This window comes from Rhinatrema bivittatum, chromosome 13 (genome assembly GCF_901001135.1).
Source record: "Rhinatrema bivittatum chromosome 13, aRhiBiv1.1, whole genome shotgun sequence".
NCBI lineage: Eukaryota > Metazoa > Chordata > Amphibia > Gymnophiona > Rhinatrematidae > Rhinatrema > Rhinatrema bivittatum.
In genome coordinates this window covers 65,985,758-66,007,627 of record NC_042627.1, presented here as the reverse complement: position 1 = coordinate 66,007,627, position 21,870 = coordinate 65,985,758, and the positions used below count along the sequence as shown (strand labels likewise).

The 21,870-nt window shown below is 47.2% G+C and overlaps 1 protein-coding gene across 7 annotated transcripts in view; it reads left to right on the top strand.

The window, feature by feature from the left end:
- PRC1 (protein regulator of cytokinesis 1) overlaps positions 1–21,870 on the top strand; it is a 121,013-nt gene that overhangs the window by 52,949 nt on the left and 46,194 nt on the right. For 4 of the 7 annotated variants that reach the window (XM_029574727.1, XM_029574723.1, XM_029574724.1 and 1 more), the window contains exons 9-12: positions 410–505; positions 4,998–5,144; positions 16,706–16,816; positions 17,167–17,277. In XM_029574727.1, the coding sequence (XP_029430587.1) occupies positions 410–505; positions 4,998–5,144; positions 16,706–16,816; positions 17,167–17,277 (465 nt within the window). The remainder of the gene's footprint in view (positions 1–409; positions 506–4,997; positions 5,145–16,705; positions 16,817–17,166; positions 17,278–21,870) is intronic. The other 3 variants (XM_029574730.1, XM_029574726.1, XM_029574725.1) reach the window with 2 other exon arrangements.

Here is a 21,870-nt window from a genome sequence, read left to right as displayed (position 1 = left end):
AAACGCAGCTGATATGTCTAGAAGGACCATTACATAGGTGATCCCACCATTGAAACTAGGATATAAAGCTGCTTTTGAAACAGCAAGAGAAACATTTTTGTTTTGTCTTTTGAAGAATCTTTGCTTGTAGTTCAGGTCTTTTTTTTTTTTTTGTAATAAGCTATGCAATGGGCAGAATTATGCATGCTATTAGATTTGTGCCATTTTTGCATTATGGCATTATCCTGAAATAGCAAAGGTCTTAAGTGAGAATTTTTTAAAAGGGGAAATCCTTCTGAATTTCATAGGTTGCACTATAAAATCCTCAAATGTTGCTTGCATGTATTGTTTAGAAAAGTATTGGGGTTTTTTTGTCTTTTTTTTTTTTTTGTTCAAATTTATTGCACTCTTTGCTTTTGTGATTCTTCAGAGAAAAGCATCAGATCCAAATAGATTCACAAACAGAGGAGGAAATCTTTTGAAAGAAGAGAAGCAGAGAGCAAAACTTCAGAAAACATTACCAAAGGTATATATTGCCGCAAGAGACTCCAGCTGCTGTCTGGGGTGTGGAAAAGTTCAGTAGGAAACCCAGGCTTGTAAGTTTTTACACCATAGTGCATTTCCTGTTCATACCTGGGATCAGTCCAGACAAGTGGGTTTATACATCCCTACCAGCAGATGGAGACAGAGAACAAAACTTTGAGGCACTGCTACATACTGAGTGCGCCACCTGCAACCCCTCAATATTTTTGTCTCCAGCAGATGGCAAACCTGCATTCCCTGTATGTATCCGGATCAGTCCAGACCCTGGGTTATCTCCCCCTTCCAGCAGATGGAGTCAGAGCAAAAATCTGAGAGGCCACCCGTATATAAGTATGCTCCCTCTCTGCAGTCCCTCAGTATTTCCTCTGACTCAGCAAATGATGGTTGCACCTGCAGTTTCCCCTTTTGGTGTGAGAAGAATTTTTTCTTTTCTGGCTGTTCCTCTCTACTGTGGATGGATGTTTGAAATCTCTGCCTTAAGCCTGAGAGCAGCGATTTGTGCCGGCAAGATGCAGAGGGCCTGTTTTGTGCTGGGTTCAGAAGGCTCAGACACAGGCTTCGTCTGAGGTGTTTAGCATCATACAGTCTGCGCGGCTGACAGCTGGGATGGCTTATGTGGCAGATGTGCTCTACGACTTGGTTCGTACCTCAGTCAAGGGGTATTGCCTCCGCAGTGGCAGCCAGTAGGCTTTACGGCTGCGCTATTGGTCACCGGGCATGTGGTCCTAGTTACGTAATCTCCCCTTTAGGGGCCAGCTACTCTTTGGAAAGGATTTGGATCAGTTGAGGGAGAATTTGGGAGTGTCCAAAGGAAATAAGCTGCTGGAAGATAGAAGTGGCAAAAGTTTTTCCTCCCAGGCTCGCTTTTGGGATGCAAGGCGGTTTCGTTCCGGCATGAGTTTCTCTGCATCGGGAACGAGGTGGAGTTATGGCAAGCAGCAGTCCTTTCAAGGGATCCGCGGATCTGCCAGAATCTGTGCCATTCAGCGGACCGGCAGTGAATAGTCGTCCCTTTTTTTTTTTCGAGGAATGGTTCAAGTTTACCACGGATCAATGGATTCTGGAGGTGGTAAGAGAGGGTTACACGTTAGAATTTTTGTACCGACAGCGTGATCTTTCTAGTCAGACTGCTTGTCTTGAAGCAAATGAAGCAGTAAAGGTGACTCTACAGAGGTTACTAACACTGGACACCGTATTTCCAGTCTCTCTGGCCAAACAGGGTCAGGGGAGGTACTCAACTAATTTTGTGGTTCCCAAGGAGGAAAGCTCCTTTCGGCCCAGTCTGGATCTACAAAAGGTGTAACCTTACAGGTTTTGCATTTTACAAATGGAGATGTTGTGCTCAGTGATAGCTGTTCACAAAAAAAAAAAAAAAGTTTTTTTGGTGTCATTGGTCCTCAGAGGCCTACCTCCATATTCCATTTTCAACAGGACCTCCTGTTGAGCCTCCAGAGCTACCGCCTGCTCGCAGACGTTTGATGTGAGACACTGTTGCATTGTCTGAGAAGATTCTCACCATGTGACCTTCACCAAGGGTAGAAAGGCCTCAAGGGCTCTGCATGCTGCCCTTGTCTCTAGACAACTGATCAACCAGGCTGTCTTCGTTGATGACCGGAGCCCTTGTGCAATCCACCCCAATATACTGTTTCCTAACCCCTGAGTGGTCACTACTACCCAATCTGGGGTCTCCAGATCCTCTCCCTACTCCAAACTGGAACAAGAGAGCCCCCCACGAGAGACTGGATCTGGATTCTCCCTGAAGAGGCAAGGGTAGACAAAACTCCTCTGACACCAGATTCCTGTGTGGGCAGAGAAACATCTGGTGAGAATTAGCTGCTTCTCATGTGACTGGGGTGGACAATCCACAGGCAGACTTCCTCAACAGGCAGCATCTGGACCCAGGGGAGTGGGAGTTGGAGGAAGTCTTCGCCTTGCTGCAGGCAAGGTGGGGGAAACCAGTGGTAGACCTCAATGGCGACTCCAGCAAACTTAAAAACAGATCTGTTTTTCAGTTGCAGAAGAAAGGTCGGATCAGAGGGCATTGTTGTAGTTCAACCATGGCCGACACTTTAGTTGCTGTATGTGTTCCCACCATGGCCCCTCATAGGTCGATGCTGCAGTGCATTGAGCTTCAATTGGGCAAGGTGATTCGGGTGGCTGCATTGGCTTTGGTTTGCAAACTTGCTGTGCCTAGCAGTGGATGGGTCCTGTTTAGCTTGGCTCATCTTTGAGTTGTAACATCAGGGACATGTAATTTCAGACTGGGGGGATCGCTTCTGTCTAGTGGCTTGGCTTTGAGAGGCGGCAACTTTGTTTTGAAAGGTTATTCTGAGTCTGTGATTGTTTCAGGCAAGGAGACCTTCCACTCTAAGGGCTATGGTCTGGGTGTGAAGTGATTTTCAAAACTTGGTGTTTGCAGAACAGGGTGCAACCTTTAAAAGTGTACATTCTGCAGATCTTGGCCACTCCCTTTTTTTTTTTTTTTTTTTTTTTTTTTTTTTTTTTTTAAGCTTGGTGTGGCTAAGGGGCTGGCCTATAATTCTTTTCGGGTCCATGTAGCCTTGGGTTCCCTTTGAGGTAGAATTCAGGGAAGACCGTTGGCGTCTCATGCAGATATGGTTAGTTTCCAAAAAAAGGGGCAAAACATCTGCATCCTCTGGTGCGGAAGGTCTTTTCGACATGGAATCTGAATTTGGTTCTTTGGGTACTGTGTGGTCCTCCCTTTGAGCCAACGCATAGGGTGTCATTGAAGTACCCCTGAAGACTGTTTTCCTGGTTTCCATCTGTTCGGCTGCAGAAGCATCCGAGCTGCAAGCATGGTCATGTAGGGACCCTTTCCTGCATTTTTTCGGAGGATGGGTTTTCTTTACACACGGTTCCTTCCTTTTTACCTAAGGTGGTGGTCTTCTTTCATCTTAACCAGGTTGTAGACTACCAGTTTTTCTGAATTTGACAGCCGATACTCCGTTGGCAAGGGAGCTTCACTTATTGCATGTGTGACAAATGCCTTTCGGAGATCTGGTCTTCTGTTTCTCCTGATTAGTGATGCAAGGTTGGGTAATAAGGCTTCCAAGGGTACTATTGCATGATGGTTGAAGGAGACAATAGCTTTAGCTTACATCTGTAAGGGCCAGCCAGTGCCGGAGGGGTTGAGGGCACATGCCACTAGAGCACAGGCAACTTAGTGGTTGGAGGGGGGGGGAGTGTCAACTTCTTTCTTCGCAGATTTTTCATGTGGCTACGTGGCCTTCCCTTCACACTTTTACCAAACATTACCGTTTAGATGTGCAAGCCTCAGAAGGGGCAACGTTTGGGGAGAGTGTGTTGCACACGGGTCTTTAGAGTTCTCACCCAGAATAGAGGGATTTGGGTACATCCTACTTGTCTGGACTGATCCGGGGTACGAAGAGGAAAGGAAAATTAGCAGGCGAGATCCAATTTTCATTCTTGAAGTACCACGGATCAGTCCAGAAAACTGTCCCCATCTGTCAAGACTTCCTCACTGGCTGAGCTGGCGCTTGCTTTTCTCAGATTAATGAAAAGTATACTTAGCTTAATAGTCCTTTGTGTTAAATCAAGGGGGCCTAGTTTGCAGGGGGCTCTAACTTTAAGTCTGTTTGCCCAAGTTTTATTGGTTTGTTAAGGTAGACATTTTGGCTTGGATACAGATCAATACTGAGGGACTGCAGGTGGCACACTGTTATGTAGCAGTGCCTCAAAGTTTTGTTCTGCCTCCTGCTGATAGGGATGATAGGGATGCATAAACCCACTTGATGGACTGATCCATGGTACTTCAGGAACAAAAATTAGCAGGTAAGTACCAATTTTCCTATCTGTATAGTGAAATCATTCAGTGCTGCAATGTCCTACAGTTGCATAGATGTCAAAACTAGCTCATCCCAGTACAGATCTGGAGGCTTTTCCTTGCAATACTACATTATAGGAACTGGAGCACTTAATTTCTGTGACTATCTTGGATGTAGACAGAAGCAATTACATCTGTTAATAAACAACTGTAAAGATACTCATTCTGTCAGGATTCTGTTTTCATTCTTTTTCAAGTAGTCTTGTTAGTGACATCTTCAACTGTCCCTACTATAGAATAGGGAACACTTGAGTTGCAGATTCTAGATTAAATTTGTATGTATAGGTTTGAGACCTTAAAATGCCTAATGCATTTGGTGGAAGTAACACTATATTTGAAAAAATATCATAAAAATTTTCTTGAATTAATCAAAATTGGACTGATTATATAAGACCCTACTGGTCCCTTTTGAACATTGTTCTAAACCTAAAGGGTGGTATGATGGTCCTACTAAGTCAATTCTTATTGGTAGTTATTTGATCAATCTGTTTTTAATACATGTTTGTTTTTGAATAGTTTTTGTTTTGCTACATATATTGGGCTCTTTTGATTGTGATGCAGAATGTTGGCAGCAATAAATTAATGTTTGTTTTATCTTTTGTGGCTGAAGCTGGAAGAGGAATTGAAAGTCCGTATTGAGGCATGGGAACAACAAAATGGCAATGAGTTTCTTGTAAACGGGCAGAAGTTCATGAATTACGTGAGTGAACAGTGGGAGCTGCATCATCAAGAGAAAGAAAAGGAGAAACAAGAGAGAGTAAGTTTTGGACACTGGGAAAGTTTGAGTTGCGAACTTTGATTTCTGTGTTCATGGGCTACATTTGTTGGCAGTAGAAGCAAGAATTTTACTTTGCTATTCGGTTCTTTTTTGGAATTTATGGGCAAAGCAAAAATTTAAAATTTAAGCAACTGAGTTGAGTGTAGCTTTTCCCTTGTGATTGGTATCTGTGATCTGAGTTGGGTGCAGCCTTGTTCTTTAGGCAGGTCATTAGTGTGAGAGATCATAGAAAATCTTTTCAAAAAAAGAATATCAAAAATAGATTTTTTGGTGCTGTTCTGATTAGTGTATTTGTTTTGAATAATGCATTGATTAGTCTTTGAGTGGTAGTGTAGATCAAAACAAATAGATATAGAAGGGACTACACATCACCTTCCAGACTTGTAAAGAAGCATAATTTTTTATTTTGATACAAACTTCCTGCAATATGAAGGAGCCCAGATTTCATACATGTGTTTCTAGGAAGGGGATAGGCATGTGTATTTTAGAAGCCTAAAGAACTCAAGTAACTGTTAAAATTGTTCTTCAAAAGAAAATTATTCCTTACCTGCTAATTTTCGTTCCTTTAGTACCATGGATCAGTCCAGTTGGTGGGTTATGTCCCCCATCCAGCAGATGGAGTCAGAACAAAGCTTCAGGGAGTGCTGCCTCATAAACCAGTGCACCCTCTGTGAGTCCTCAGTATAGAGAATATCAAAGCCATAGACAGAGAAGGATGGATCAAGCTAAGCCACCACAGATGGCTATGAATAAAAATATATAGAACAGATACCAAAAAACTAGTGCCAAAAAGTGAACTTGCAAAAAGAACTGTGAAAAACAGCCCCTTAAACATAGAGGTTAACACCTGAATAGCTTAAATAGATTAGCGAAGTCAGAAGGGAAGTCGAGCAGTAAACCCCAATCTCCAAAATTCTTAGGGAGGGCGTCTGGACTGATCCATGGTACTACAGGAAGGAAAATTAGCAGGTAAGGAATAATTTTCTTTTCCCTGTATGTACCAGGATCGGTCCAGACGGGATGTACCAAAGCTTCCCTACATAGGGTGGGCCCCTGAAAGTCCTGCTCGAATGACACTGTCGCCAAAGTAGCCGGAAGTCGGCGACTGGAGATGTAAGCGATAGTGCCTTTCAAATGTATGCAATGATTTCCAGGTTGCCGCACGGCAGATCTCCTGAGAGGAGAGACAGCCTGGCTTTCCGCCCAGGACGCCGCCTGTGATCGAAGAGAATGTGCTTTGACCCCCAGAGGGGGGATTTCTACCCGCTCCTTGAGCCATCGGGCGATCGTTGTCTTCGTTGCCTTGTAGCCTTTCTTTGGGCCAGACCAGAGGACAAACAAATGGTCTGAAAGACGAAAATCATTGTTGACCTCCAGGTAACTAATCAGTATGCGCTTTAACATCACGTTTTCGGAGATCCCGTGAATCATCGTTAGAGAAGGATGGAAGTTCTACCATCTGATTCAGATGAAATGCAGAAACCACCTTGGGCAGGAACAAGGGAACTGTGCGCAAGGAAACCCCAGAGTCAGTAAAATGGCGGTAAGGCTCCCTGCATGACAGCACTTGTAGTTCAGAGACCCGGCGGGCAGAACAAATGGCCACCAGAAAGACAGTCTTGAGAGTGAGGTCCTTAAGAGTGGAGTAGCGCAGAAGTTCGAAGGGAGGGCTGCCCAAAATCCTGAGAACTAAGTTGAGGTTCCAGGAGGGACAAGGGTTCTGGACTGGGGGCCTCAGGTGTTTTACACCTTTGAGGAACCGGTCGATGTCAGGGTGAGAGGAAAGCAGAAGATGTTCTGCAGGTGGACCAGGGATCCGAGAGCAGAGACTTGGACCCTCAAGGAGTTTTAAGCGAGGCCCTTCTCACAGGACAAGCAGGATGGTTGTCCTCACAAATGGGTGACATCGAGGATGGAGCCCAACCACGGAAAACTTCTGTCAAAGTTTCAGGAACTTTGACTGGCCCCTACTGGGCATGCCCAGCACGGCACCAACCCTGCAGCCAGCAGGGGTCTCCCTTCAGTCTTCTTTTTTCTGCGCAGCAGTAGCCACGCGGTAGAAGAGCTCTTAACCACGTTCCTGACAGGAATTTAAAAAAACTTAATTTTGAAGAAAATTTGCCCCACAGGGGTCTCCCTTCGACAAATTTTTGGTCCGCGGAACTTTGGTAAGTTTTTGCTGTCGTTTGGTCGACTTTCGTCGAGTTTGGCCCTTGAGGCCCGTTGGTACTCGACAGTCCCGCGGCTAAATTTTTGGCCTTTTGCCATGGCGTCAGGGTTCCGTCGGTGTCTGGACTGTACCCGAACTATGTCAATCACAGACCCTCATAGAGTCTGTGTTTTGTGTTTAGGGAGCGAGCATGATGTTCTGACTTGCACCAAATGTGCCCTAATGACACCAAAGGGTCGCAAGGCCAGAATGGAGAAGATGGGGCTCCTCTTCCGAGCTCGTACCCCAACGCCATAGATTGTATCGACGTCATCGGAACCGGCACCGAGGTCTCATCGACAACCCTTCGGTGACCGTCCGCCATCGATGACTTCGCGGCCATCTACTCCCGTTCCTTCCCCTGATGCTCGAGGGGATCGGAAAGAAAAACATCGCCATTGACGTCATAAGTCTCGGCCCGTTGAGGAATCGACGTCATCGACCTCAGCACCGACCGAGCCACCGCCAAAAGTCTCGATCAGAAGTGGCACCGTCCACTACTGTTTCGCAGGCACCGAGGCAACCCTCACCCCCTCAGGGTTTGGGAGCCGTGATCCCACCAGTGACGGTGGTCCCTCCGGCTCAGCCTCAGCCTCCCTCTCCCGTCGAGCCGGGTCTTGTTACCCCTGGTCTCTGGGCAGAACTGGACCGGCTGGTCCAGGAGGCCATCGACAAGGTGATGCTACGGTTCCAGACTCCTCCGGCACAGAGAGTGGAACCGGTCACCGAGCCGATTGCAGCAGCACTGGCACCGCTGCTACACCGCATGGAGGTGCTTATGACAGCCCTTCCACCGGTGATACCTCAGTCATCGACACCGGTAAGACCGCTGTCACCGACAGGTCTTTCCTCAAGCGGAGAAACACCGTATCGAATTCCCCCTTCGGGAATTGTTCAATCGATGCCAGGTCGTCCCTCGCCACCGATTTCTTCTTCGGGGGCGATACGCACCTCTGCTCCACCGATGTTTTCGATGCCGACACCGATTCCATCGAGACCGACACCAGTTCCCTCGATGCCTATACCGGCACCGATTCCTTCGAGGATTTTCTCGATGTTTCGGAACCTCAGCCTGGGCCTTCAGGTGTTCAGCCCCCTCGAGGTCCTGCAGGTCATCATCCAGACCCCTATGATACTTGGGGTGATACCTCTACTGACACCGATGATTTGCCTTCACCTCCCTCTCCTGCGGAGAGTAGAAAGCCTTCACCTCCCTCTCCTGCGGAGAGTAGAAAGCGTTCTCCCCCTGAGGACCTCTTTCATAAATTTTGTGAAGGAAATGTCAGAGTTGGTCCCATTCCATCTTCAATCTGAACAAGATGACAGGCACCAGATGATGGAATTACTCCAATTTTTGGATGCCCCAAAAGTCATCACTTCTATTCCCATTCACCAGGTTTTTCTAGACCTTCTTAAAAAGAATTGGGAATCTCCCGGATCTGTTTCCCCGGTCAACAAAAAAGCTGACTCTACATATCTTGTACAGTCAGCACCTGGGTTTCAAAAACCTCAGTTAGACCATCATTCAGTAGTCGTAGAATCAGCTCAAAAGAAAGCTAAGCGGCTAAAGCCACACTTTCATTCCTCCTACTAAGGAAAACAAATTCCTAGATAGTATAGGTAGGAAGGTATATCATGGAGCTATGCTGATTTCCAGAATAGCTTCTTATCAACTTTATATGACTCAATATAATAGGGTCATTCTGAAACAGATGCAGGAATATACTGATGCCTTGCCTGAGCAGTTCCAGCCACAACTTCAATCCCTTCTAAATAAAGGGTTTGAAGCTGGGAAGCATGAAATTCGAACAGCCTATGACATCTTTGATGCTTCCACTAGAATTTCTGCTACGGCCATCTCTGCCAGACGTTGGGCTTGGCTTAAATCATCTGACCTTCGTCCAGAAGTTCAGGACAGGCTCTCTGATTTACCCTGCCTAGGGGATAATTTGTTTGGTGAGCAAATTCAACAAATTGTTGCTGAATTGAAGGATCATCATGAGACACTAAAACAGCTCTCATCCATTCCTCCTGATTTGCCTTCCAAACAACCATTTAGGAAAGACTCCAAAAAGTCTTTCTTTAGGCCACAAAAGTATTATCCCCCATCAACAAAACCTAGGCCTGCACGGTCTTACCATAAGACTCAGCCTCGCCAGGCCCGTAAACAAAAACCTGCAGCAGCTCCACAACCGGGCCCTGCGGCGGGTTTTTGACTTTCACTTAGAGCAGTTGCCAAACCCCTCTTCCAGCCATACCGATAGGAGGGCGGCTGTGCCACTTCCTAGAAAAGTGGCATCAAATCACCACAGATCAATGGGTGATAGCAATCATTGCACAGGGTTATCATCTCAACTTCCTATCCCTTCCTGCCGACTCCCCACCTTTGCAGGCGTGGAGACTCACCGATCACTCTGTACTTTTAGAGCAGGAAGTTTCTCTTCTCCTACAGTCCAACGCTATAGAACCCGTTCCTCCCTTACAGCAAGGTCTCGGGTTCTATTCCAGGTACTTCCTGATACCAAAAAAGTCAGGGGGACTTCGTCCAATCCTGGACCTACAGGCCCTGAACAAGTACCTTTCCAAGGAGAAGTTCAAGATGGTAACCCTGGGCTCATTGCTCCCTCTGCTGCAAAGAGGGGATTGGCTATGCTCTCTAGACCTGAAAGACACATATACCCACATTGCGATCACAGAATCTCATCGCAAATACCTACGTTTTCTAGCAGGCCGAAACCACTACCAATACCGTGTACTACCTTTCGGCCTGGCGTCCGCACCACGAGTCTTTACCAAATGCCTTGTGGTGGTAGCAGCATTCCTCAGGAAGGAAGGTGTCCACGTCTACCCCTACCTGGACGATTGGTTAATCAGGGCCCCAACCCAGCAAATAGCTCGGTCTTCCCTGACTCTAACAATTCAAACTCTGCTCTCTCTAGGTTTTCTTGTCAATTACGAGAAATCCTACTTAGTCCCATCTCAGACCTTATCCTTCATTGGGGCAGACTTGGACACCTTACAGGCAAAAGCCTTCCTTCCTCATCAACGGGCAAAGACTCTAGTGTCCCTAGCTCACCAACTGCAGTCTCAACAAACGTCAATAGCTCGCCAATTCCTAGTTCTACTGGGACATATGGCCTCCTCGGTTCATGTGACTCCCATGGCCCGCCTGGCCATGAGGGTCATGCAATGGACTCTGAAATCCCAATGGATCCAAGCTGTTCAGCCTCTGTCCTCCATTGTTCGCATCACCGATGCACTCAGTCTGTCTCTTCCCTGGTGGACCAATCAAGTCAACCTCCTACAGGGTTTGCCTTTTCTTCCACCAGATCCTCAGTTAATCCTCACCACCGACGCTTCCAACATCGGTTGGGGAGCCCATGTAAACAATCTACAAACTCAAGGATTCTGGTCACCAGAGGAAACCAAACACCAGATAAATTTCCTGGAGCTGCGAGCGATCCGCTACACTCTCAGGACTTTTCAAGATTGCCTCTCGAATCACACAATCTTAATTCAGACGGACAACCAGGTGGCCATGTGGTACATAAACAAGCAGGGAGGCACAGGCTCCTTCCTTCTGTGTCAGGAAGCTGTGCAGATTTGGGCGGAACCCCTCTCCCGCTCCATGTACCTCAGGGCCACTTACCTGCCGGGAGTAGACAATGTATTGGCAGACAGGCTGAGCCGTGTCTTCCAACCACACGAATGGTCTCTCAATCCTTTGGTAGCGACCTCTCTGTTTCACAAGTGGGGTTATCCCCACATAGACCTCTTTGCGTCCCCTCAGAACCACAAAGTGGACAATTACTGCTCTCTCATTCGGAGCCAGCACTCTCGGCCCAGGGATGCATTCTCTCTCACCTGGACAACCGGTCTGCTCTATGCATTCCCTCCACTTCCTCTTCTGTCGAAGACTCTCGTGAAGCTGCGTCAGGACAGGGGAACCATGATCCTCATAGCGCCGCAGTGTGGTTTCCCATACTCTGGGATCTCTCCATCCGCAGGCACATTCCCCTGGGAAAGGACCCGCATCTGCTCACTCAAAACGACGGATGCCTCCTCCATCCCAACCTCCAAGCCTTGTCCCTGACTGCATGGATGTTGAAAGGTTAGTCCTTCAACCATTCAACCTTTCAGATTCAGTTTCTCGTGTCCTGATAGCTTCACGGAAGCCTTCCACAAGGAAATCTTACTCATACAAATGGAAACGGTACACATCATGGTGCACTTCTCAGTCCCTTGATCCCCTTTCCTGTCCAGTTTCTAAATTCTTGGACTATCTCTGGAATCTATCAGAATCGGGTCTAAAGACCTCTTCCATTAGAATGCATGTCAGTGCGGTAGCCGCCTTCCATAAAGGTATCGGGGGTGTCCCTATCTCAGTACAACCCCTGGTAACCCGTTTTCTTAAAAGCTTGCTCCATTTGAAGCCACCTTTACGCCCTCCGGCCCCATCTTGGGACCTTAATCTGGTTCTTGGTCACCTTATTAAACCACCTTTCGAACCTCTGCACTCCTGTGACCTAAAATATCTCACATGGAAAGTGTTATTCCTTTTGGCTATCACTTCAGCTTGCAGGGTTAGTGAATTACAGGCCCTAGTTACCTATCCGCCTTACACTAAACTCCTGCAGGACCGGGCGGTGCTCCGCACTCACCCTAAATTTTTACCTAAGGTAGTTTCGGAGTTTCATATCAATCAATCCATCATACTACCTATCTTCTTTCCCAGGCCCCACTCGATACTCTAAGGCCGCGGTAGAAACAGTGCGGCAGTGTCAGGCGCACCGCACGCACAGTTCTCTTCACCTACCGCTCGATACTCTCTTCAAACTGCATGCAAATGCATGCCGCGGCTGCGAAGCCTTAGGCAAGCGTTAGGCCCGCGCAATCCATTTTACTGTATAGAGCGCCTATATAGTATCCTGGGTTCGCAGGCCTAACGCTTCACGGCCGCGCTGGTATCTGTCATTTCAAATGACCGCAGAGAGGTAACATTCCTCTGCTGGCACGCTTGTTAATTCAGGGTCGGAGTTTGGAAGCAGAGGCCTTTTCCCGCTGCCCGTGGCACTGTCTGGGTTTCCTCATGGCTCCCCCTCTCTCCTCCTCTTGCTCTCATGCCGAGCGCGCTTCAATGCTCAGCGTGCGGGGAGCCGGGATCGAGGCTCTCCCGTGAGAGGATATGTACGAGGTGCCTCCCTGGTGGGGAGTGCACCTCGCAGCCGGCGGGACGGCCTCCATCGCGCGATCAAGCTTGCCTTCACAATCAGGGGCCGGCTCAGATTCCGCTTCGTGCGGGATCGATGGCCATTTTGGTCCCAGAGCCAGCCATGCCGTTGCCTGCGGGGGAAGAGCTGGAGGATTTTTGGGCATACAACCACCGGTTTTAACACTGATTCAGCCTGGGACTCCTGTCTTGCCCCCCCCCCCCCCCCCCCCCCCCCCCCCCCCCCCCCCCCCCCCCCCGGGTCCTCCGCCGTTTACCACAGACTTTGTGCTACTTATGCACAACGCTTATCTGGCAAGAATGACCAGCCTCTGGATCCCACGACAGGACCCCTGCCTCCCAAAGTTCCCAGGGCAGCTGATACCCCTGAGGGAGCCCAGGACCCGGTGTGGGGGGGGAGGGGGCGAACTAGGGGCCCCTCAAGGGACCTCCGGGGTGCGTCTCGCACTTCCCCCTGCGGGGGGGCGGCTGACCCAGCCCCAGATCCTGGACTAGATTATCCCCTGCTTGGCCTGGATGACCCACTGCTCGCTGCACAGATGGACGGGGACGACCCGAGGGTGCTACGGATTTTCCAGAGGGACGAGTTTAACGCTCTCATTCCACATATCCTTCAAGAGTTAGACATCGAGGCTCCCCGGGATCCACCGGGACCCTCTACCTCGGGAAAGAAGGGGGACCCAGTACTGGCGGGTCTACGCCCTCCGTCAAGGGTCTTCCCTACCCATCCTACCTTCCTGCAACTGTTAGCTAGAGAATGGGATGCGTCCGAAGCCTCACTGAAGGTCAGCTGGGCGATGGATAAGCTATACCCTCTCCCCGAGGACTTCTTGGATCTTCTTAAGGTTCCGAAGGTAGACGCCGCAGTCTCAGCTGTCACAAAGCATACGACTATTCCGGTCACAGGAGGCACGGCCCTGCGGGATCTGCAGGACAGGAAGCTGGAAGTTACCTCAAAAGGGTATTTGAGGTTTCCACACTGGGTGTCGAGCAGCCATCTGTAGCTCGCTCGCGCAAAGAGCAGGGCTTCCAAACTCCGACCCTGAATTAACAAGCGTGCCAGCAGAGGAATGTTACCTCTCTGCGGTCATTTGAAATGACAGATACCAGCGCGGCCGTGAAGCGTTAGGCCTGCGAACCCAGGATACTATATAGGCGCTCTATACAGTAAAATGGATTGCGCGGGCCTAACGCTTGCCTAAGGCTTCGCAGCCGCGGCATGCATTTGCATGCAGTTTGAAGAGAGTATCGAGCGGTAGGTGAAGAGAACTGTGCGTGCGGTGCGCCTGACACTGCCGCACTGTTTCTACCGCGGCCTTAGAGTATCGATCTGTAAGTGATAGTGACCACAGATGCTAGTCTGAGTCTGGGGCAGATGGACTAAGGGCTGTGGTTGCTAGCAGAAGCAGCCTGGTCAATCAATCATCAGTAAATGAGGATGCTTCCTACCGCAGATCCGGGGATGAGTGGTGAGTTTTCTTGGATAATGCACCAACTGTGGTATGGGTGGGATGAGAAGAGCTGCAGGGTGGCTTTGGAGGCCCAGGACCATTTGGACAGAGCAGTTTTTGGAGGGGATAGTGGCCTCGCATTTAGCCGGCATGGACAATGTACAGGTGGATTTTCTCAGACAACAGATGAACCCAGAAAAATGGGAGTTATCAGCCAGAGGCCTTGGACCTCCTATGGGCAAATGTCGGGGTGTGGAACGTTTGAGTCCTGATTGTGTGAAGGAAGATCTGGAACCATTGCAGGTGGATATTCCTCACATTTTGGCCTTTTTAAAACTGGGCTCCACAAAGGGACTGGCCTACAATTTGCTGCGAGCGCAAGAAGCGGTCTTAGGTTGTCTGAGGTAAACTGCGAGGGAGACTATTGACGTCTCACCTGGATGTACTGCATTTTCTGAAAGGGATCAAGCATCTGAGACAGTGAGCGTGGGATGTATCCAGTGTGGGGTTTGAACTTGGTTGTGCGAGTGCTCTGTGATCCTCCGTTTGAGCCAATGTGTAAAGGGTGTCCCTAAAGGACCTCACCTTGAAGGTGGTGGTTCTGGTGGCAATTTGTCCAACCAGGCGGACTTCAGAGCTGCAAGCCTTGTCCTGTAGGGAGCCTTTCCTGCAAATTACTGATGCTAGGGTATCTTTGCATATGGTACCCTCTTCCCTTTTTTTTTTTTTCTTTTTTTGCTGAAGGTTGTTTCCATGTTCCACCTTAACCAGATGGAGCTGCCAGCTTTTTGGAACTGATCTTAAGGAGCTTCCCTTATTGGATGTTAGTCTGATTCTGTTGCACTATCTGAAGGTTAACAGTTTTGGCGGTCGGATCTTTGTTGTCTTTAGTTGAGCAAAGAAGAATTAAGGTATCAAAAGCCACGCTTGCTCATTGATTGAAGGAAGCTATCTTTTCGACCTATATTTTCAAGGGCTGAAAGGTTTCAGAGGATTTGCGGGCACATTCTACTAGGGCACAGGCAGCCTCCTGGGCAGTGTCAGTTGGTGTCACCACAGGAGACATGTAGAGCAACAATGTCGTCTTCACTTCACGCTTTCATCTGGTATTACTGGTTGGGTGTTCAGGTGACAGAGGGAGTGATGTTTGTGTGTTGAGTGGATCTTTCAGGGGCCTGCCCATTGTAAGGGAGCTTGGGTACAACCCACTTGTCTGGACTGATCTGGGGTATATACGGAAAAGGAAAATTGGTTCTTACCTGCTAATTTTTATTCCTGGAATACCACAGATCAGTCCAGAAGCCTATGTCCCCTATGTTCGAAAGACTGTTAAAGCTTCGACTGAAATTTGTGTATATTTCGAACTTGTAGGGTTGAAAGGTTTTTCAGTTCCTTTGTTGGATGTGGGGTCTTCAGTTCAGGGGGTTCTAATCTTGGGTTCTCTGTTTGCCCTAGAAAGGGGAAGTTGGTTTGAGTTGAGTTCTCTGTTCTCGCTTGGGTACAGGTCAATACTGAGGGACTGCAGGTGGCATTCTCGGTTATGTAGCAGTGCCTGAAAAGTTTTTATTCTCTACCGCCATCTGCTTAAAAACATACCAACTATGAGAACTTTTCTGATATATATAGGCTTTGGAGTGGCCTGCACAGAGCAGCAAAACCCACTTGTCTGTCACAGCAAATTAGCAGTAAAGGATAGTAGTAACTGCTGCTCTGTGCAGGCCACTCCAAAGCCTATATATATCAGAAAAGTTCTCATAGTTGGTATGTTTTTAAGATAAGGGGGCTTAGTTTGCAGGGGGCTCCAACTTTGTCTCTGTTCACCCAAGGTTTATTGGGGTTTTGTTAAGGTAGACATCTTGGCTTGGGTACAGGTCAATACTAAGGGACTACTGGTGGCACTCTTGGTTATGTAGCGGTGCCCAGGGGCAGATTCCTGATGACGACTGGCCCGGGGATTCGTCGCCCAGGCCGCCCCAGGAGATACCACGTGGTCTGCCGAGAACAGCTCTGTCACAGCAGCGCTCAGCAGACCACGTGACTAGAGCGACCGGCTCACTGGGGATGCCCGATTCCCTCCAATAGGGCAATCTGCCCCCTGGCGGTGCCTCTGTTTTGTTCTCTGCCTCCATCTGCTGGTAGGGATGCATAAACCCACTCGTCTGGACTGATTGATCTGTGGTATTTCAGGAATGATAATTAGCAGGTAAGAACCAATTTGCCTTTAGTCTTCAACCAGTCTGCATAATGTTAGCCAAGGTGTATGGAGTTGGGTTGTATAGGAAGTGTCTCTGATACAAACTTTATTAGTGGGGTTTTTGTTTTCATATATTACTGATGTGCTTATATAAAGGAGGAACAGCATAGTAGAATGAGATGACATAATAGCTCTTTCCAAATAGCCTAGATCTGTTCTGCTAGCAGCTGGTGCTATAACCTTATGTGGTTCAGACTGATTAAAGACTAACAGAAAAGAATTAATGGGCAAGAGTCCACACTTTTATATAATGTCTTAACTTAATATAATCTTTTTATATAAATGTCTCAACACAATATATACTTTCATATAAACTTTCTTCTGACATCAAATTGATCTCTGTCCTGTGTGAAAGTGAGTAAACTGTATATTTACACAAACATAAATATTATGCAGCAAATGAAGAAAAGTCGGCAGACTGAGGAAGAAATGTTCTTTGGTAGTGTTCCAAAAACACCAGGCAAACGGAGAATCCTAGGACAGACTACTCCTAGCAAAGTACGCAAGGTAAGTAATTATATGAATATACTTTAAGGTGTATGCTGAACTTGAGGTCAGATATCTAAATACAAGATTCTCAGCATTGATAAGTAATGCCATTCCTTTTGATGGTCAAGTTTTTGTTTTTAAATAGAAAACAGTAACGAATAATGACCAATAAAGATCAATTGGTCTATTTAGTCTTCCCGGTTGTCATTTATAGGAAATATACTGTAAATTTTATCCATTTAATTTACCTTGGTGATCTTAAATTTACTGTAATTACGTCAATTAACTAATACATTAGTTTGCATGTGTAGTTAACCCCTTGCCTCCCAGAGGTCATACTATTTAATTTCCCTGCTTTTTCCCTTCAGATTAATACTACCTCGATTTCAAGTGGCAGTTCCAACAGCACAATTCGTTCTGCCGTCGGTGGCATACTCTGTCACTCCCCTGTATCCCACCTACCACCTTTGGGAGGCAAGGTCAGTGTCAAATGCATGGTATGCATGACATTTGTGTTGGAGGAATTTTTTTTCTTTTGTCTTTTTTTTTTTTTTTTTTTGTGAATGCCATCACAGTACTAACCCACAATTATTCAAGGATGAGATTCTCAATTTCTTAAAAAAACAAAAATTTTAACTCCTTCATATCTGATCTTGGAAGGTAGTGCACAAGGGTTATGTTTCGGTTTTTTTTTTTTACCTATGTAGTACCTGAAACTAAGCAAGTGCCTGTAACGAGCCCCAAGAATAACACTGAATTTGGAGACAGTTATGAGGCTTAATTATTCCTACTTTGTAGTGACTTCTTCCAGATGCACTTTGAACTTAATAACATAATAAATTGCCATGCTGGGTCAGACCAAGGGTCAATCAAGCCCAGCATCCTGTTTCCAACAGAGGCCAAACCAAGCCACAAGAACCTGGCAATTACCCAAACACTAAGAAGATCCCATGCTACTGATGCAATTTATAGCAGTGGCTATTCCCTAAGTAAATTTGATTAATAGCCGTTAATGGACTTCTCCTCCAAGAACTTATCCAAACCTTTTATGAACCCAGCTACACACCTACTGCACTAACCACATCCTCTGGCAACAAATTCCAGAGCTTTATCCCAGGACAAGCAGGATGCTAGTCCTCACATATGGGTGACGTCGCTGACTGAACCCTAATCCGGAAAACTTTGTCAAAGTTTCTAGAAACTTTTGACTGGCATCCTGAGCCTACTGAGCATGCCATGATCCCTTGAGCCACAGGGGTCTCCCTTCAGTCTTCTTTTTTCCGCGAAGCCGTTAGCCTCGCGGTTCTAGGAGTCCTATGTGGTGGATTTCACCATACAAAAGTTTATCAAACCCCGGTAAAAACTTTTGACACCGTAGGGGTCTCCCTTTTTTTCCATCGCGGTAAATCTTCATTTTTTCCCGTCTGTTCCGAAACCGTTTAACAGTGCCTGAAAGTAGTCTATGGCTGTCCAACTCTCATAATGGCTACGGGTTTTAAAAAATGCCCGATTTGTTGCCGCACCATGTCATTACGGACCCACACTTAGAGTGTGTACTCTGCCTCGGCGAGGGACACAACGTCACGACGTGCCCAAGATGTGCCGAGATGACGCCAAAAGGCAGAAGACTACGGATGGAGAAAATGGAGCATTTGTTCCATCTCCAATTAATGCCTTCAACATAGAGGTCCACACAGTCGTCTCCGGCTGGAGCGATTAGTAAGGTCGTCCTCAAAAAAACCGGAGACCGGATGAAGCAGGGGATCAGCCGTCACCAATGCCTTCAAAGTCTTCGATAAAATCGACGTCTGTCATCGAGAAGGGCGTCTAGCAGAAGCATAGTCATCTGCATCGGAGGCCTCATGATCCCGAAAGCAATCCGATAACCGGAGCTCCATCGACGGATCCCGAATCAGCGCCGAAGAAACCTCTGAGAGGACGCTTCACAGAGGCCTTCCACTCCAAGGTGATCCCCACCGATATCTGTACCGGGAACCGTACCTCCACAGGGCCCTGCGGAGGTACCAGTATCTCCTTCACTGCCTCCCCCCATAGCTGCTCTGGTCTCACCAGCTATGCGGGCGGAACTGGACGGTTACATCCGCCAGGCAGTTAGAGATGCGCTCCTCTATATGCCTCCGATGCCAGCAGAGTCCGCCATCGAGGCCAGCACCATCGCCGATACCGGTTCCACTTCATCACCGTTATTTGTAACTTTTTATTTTGTATTTTAATTATTTGTATTTTATTTTTATTTGTAACTTTTTTACATGGTTTGGTTCGATGTAAACCGGTGTAATAAGAATCTTTGTCTTGAACGTCGTTATAGTAAAAAGATGTAAATAAATTGCAGGTGCCCATACCGATGCCATTAAGACTCCGTCTGTTCCGCCAATGCCAGATGTATCCTTTTTTGCGCCAATTTTAGCAAAATTGGACACTCTCTCATCAGTGCCATCCCGGTAAAATCTCCAGTTATCGATGCCAGCACCAAGGGAAGAGGACATAGAAAAAGAAATACTGATGCCTGAACCACTCATAGGCCCATCGGGAATTACACGTCCACGACCAGCATTTTCTCCACTATTTCCGTCGAAACCCCTGGAAAAACCATAGATGCCAACTATACCCATACCATCAACACCTCGCCCACATACACCAGATACCTGGGATGATCCCAATACCGATACCTCTTCAGAGAAGTCCTCTCAAAACCTTCTCCTCCAGAGGAAAGAAGAAAATCCCCTCCAGAGGACCTTTCCTTCTCAAATTTTATCAAAGATATAGCTGACACCATCCCCTTCCAGCTTGAATCTGAAGAGGACACCAGACAAAAAACCCTGGAAGTGTTATAGTTCGTGGACCCACCTAAAGAGCTGTTAGCAATTCCAGTTCACGAAGTCCTTGTTGATTTGCAACACAGACTATGGGAGCATCCCTGTACCATGCCACCGGTGAATAAAAGGACTGATGCCACATATCTAGTCCAACACATCCCAGGTTTCCAAAAGACTCAATTACCTCATCAATCAGTAGTAGTTGAGTCAGCTCAAAAGAAATCCAAACTAATAAAGCCTCATTCATCTAATTCGCCGGGTAAGGACAATAGATTCTTGGATAACATAGGCAGGAAAATGTTTCAAGGATCCATGTTAGTTTCCAGAATTGCGTCCCTACCAGGAGGTGGTTATGGTGTAGTTGGGGGACATGTGGAGCCTATGTATCTTCATGACAATTTATGTATCGGAGAGTGGCAATATTAGCATAATTTATGGAATCAAATTCAAGAACTCTCTGAAACTCTCCCCCAGCAATTCCAAGATTCTTTCACTTCCATAATACATAAGGGCTTGGAAGCTGGGAAACATGAAGTTCATGCAGCTTACGATAGTTTTGAGACTGCATCAAGAATGTCGGCCACGGGTATAAGTGCCCGTAGATGGGCCTGGCTCAAGGCCTCTGACCTGAGACCGGAAGTACAGGAGAAACTGGCTGATCTCCCTTGTGTAGGGGACAATCTCTTTGGAGATAAAATAAAGGAGGCAGTTCTCTGCACTTCAGGAGTCTCAAACATCATCAAGAAGACTCCCAAGGAAAGAATCTAAATGGCCATACTACAGGCCAAGGCGTTACTATCCACCTCCTGCCTGTGGAAGATCATCTAGGCCACCTCAAAGAACGCGGACCCGGCAACCTAGAGCTCAACCCCTTCCACAAACAGGGTCAACTTTGGGATTTTGAAATGACATCAGAGAACGGAAGCTGTTTACCAATCCGACCCCCAAATTTGCCAGTTGGAGGTCGGATCATGTTTTTCCAACACAATTGGTCATGCATCAACTCGGAACAATGTGTACTATCCATAACATCTCAAGGGTATCACCTGGACTTCCTCACTGTACCAAACGGTACTCCACCCACCTAGTCTTGGACAATAAACAACCAGGGCCATGGAACCAGTTCCCCGACCTCAGCAGGGCAGAGGATTCTACTCCCGTTATTTCCTCATTCCAAAGAAAATAGGAGGCCTATGTCCCATATTGGGCCTCCGGAATCTCAACAAATTCCTGAAAGAAAAATTCAAGATGGTGTCATTGGGCACCATGCTATCTCTACTTCAAAAAGGAGATTGGCTCTGTTCTCTGGATCTTCAAGACACGCTCACATTCCAATATTCCCTTATCGCAATTATCTGCAATTCCTAGTAGGAACTCAACATTACCAATACAAGGCGCTACCATTCGATCTTGCCTCAGCACCTCGAGTGTTCACAAAGTGCCTAGCTGTGGCAACTGCCCACTTGCACAAGGAAGGCGTGCATGTGTTTCCTTACCTGGACGATTGGCTCATCAGAAGCCAAACAAGACAAGGAGCTCTCAACTCTCTCAAGCTCACAATAACTCTACTCCATTCGTTGGGATTCCTCATCAACTACCAGAAATCCCACTTTAATTGTAACAGGTGAGATGGTGTAATCAGAGCAGAATTAAATACCATAACATCAAAAGCTTTCCTTCCAAAAGACCGTGCACAGACACTCACCTCGTTAGCAGGCTCTCTCCACGCACGCAAATAACAGCTCATCAATGTCTCACTCTTTTGGGTCACATGGCCTCCACAGTTCACATCACTCCTATGGCCAGATTAGCTATGAGAGTCACTCAATGGACACTCAGAAGGCAGTGGATACAAGCCATTCAACCACTGTCTTATCCAATTCAAGTAACTCAACTACAGTCCTCGCTCCTATGGTGGACAAACATGGACAACTTGCTCACAGGCCTACCTTTCCAACAACCAATTATGCAAGTGACGTTAACTACAGATGCAGCCACCTTAGGGTGGGGAGCACACATTGGACATCTCCAAACTCAAGGTACTTGGATGAAACTCGAAGCCACATTTCAGAAAAATTTCCTAGAGCTTCGAGCTATATGTTATGTGCTGCATGCATTCAAGGACTGCCTTTCCCACAAGACTGTTCTGATACAGACAGACAACACAATAGCCATGTGGTACATCAACAAACGGGGAGGTACAGGCTCGTATCTCCTTTGTCAAGAAGCAGCACA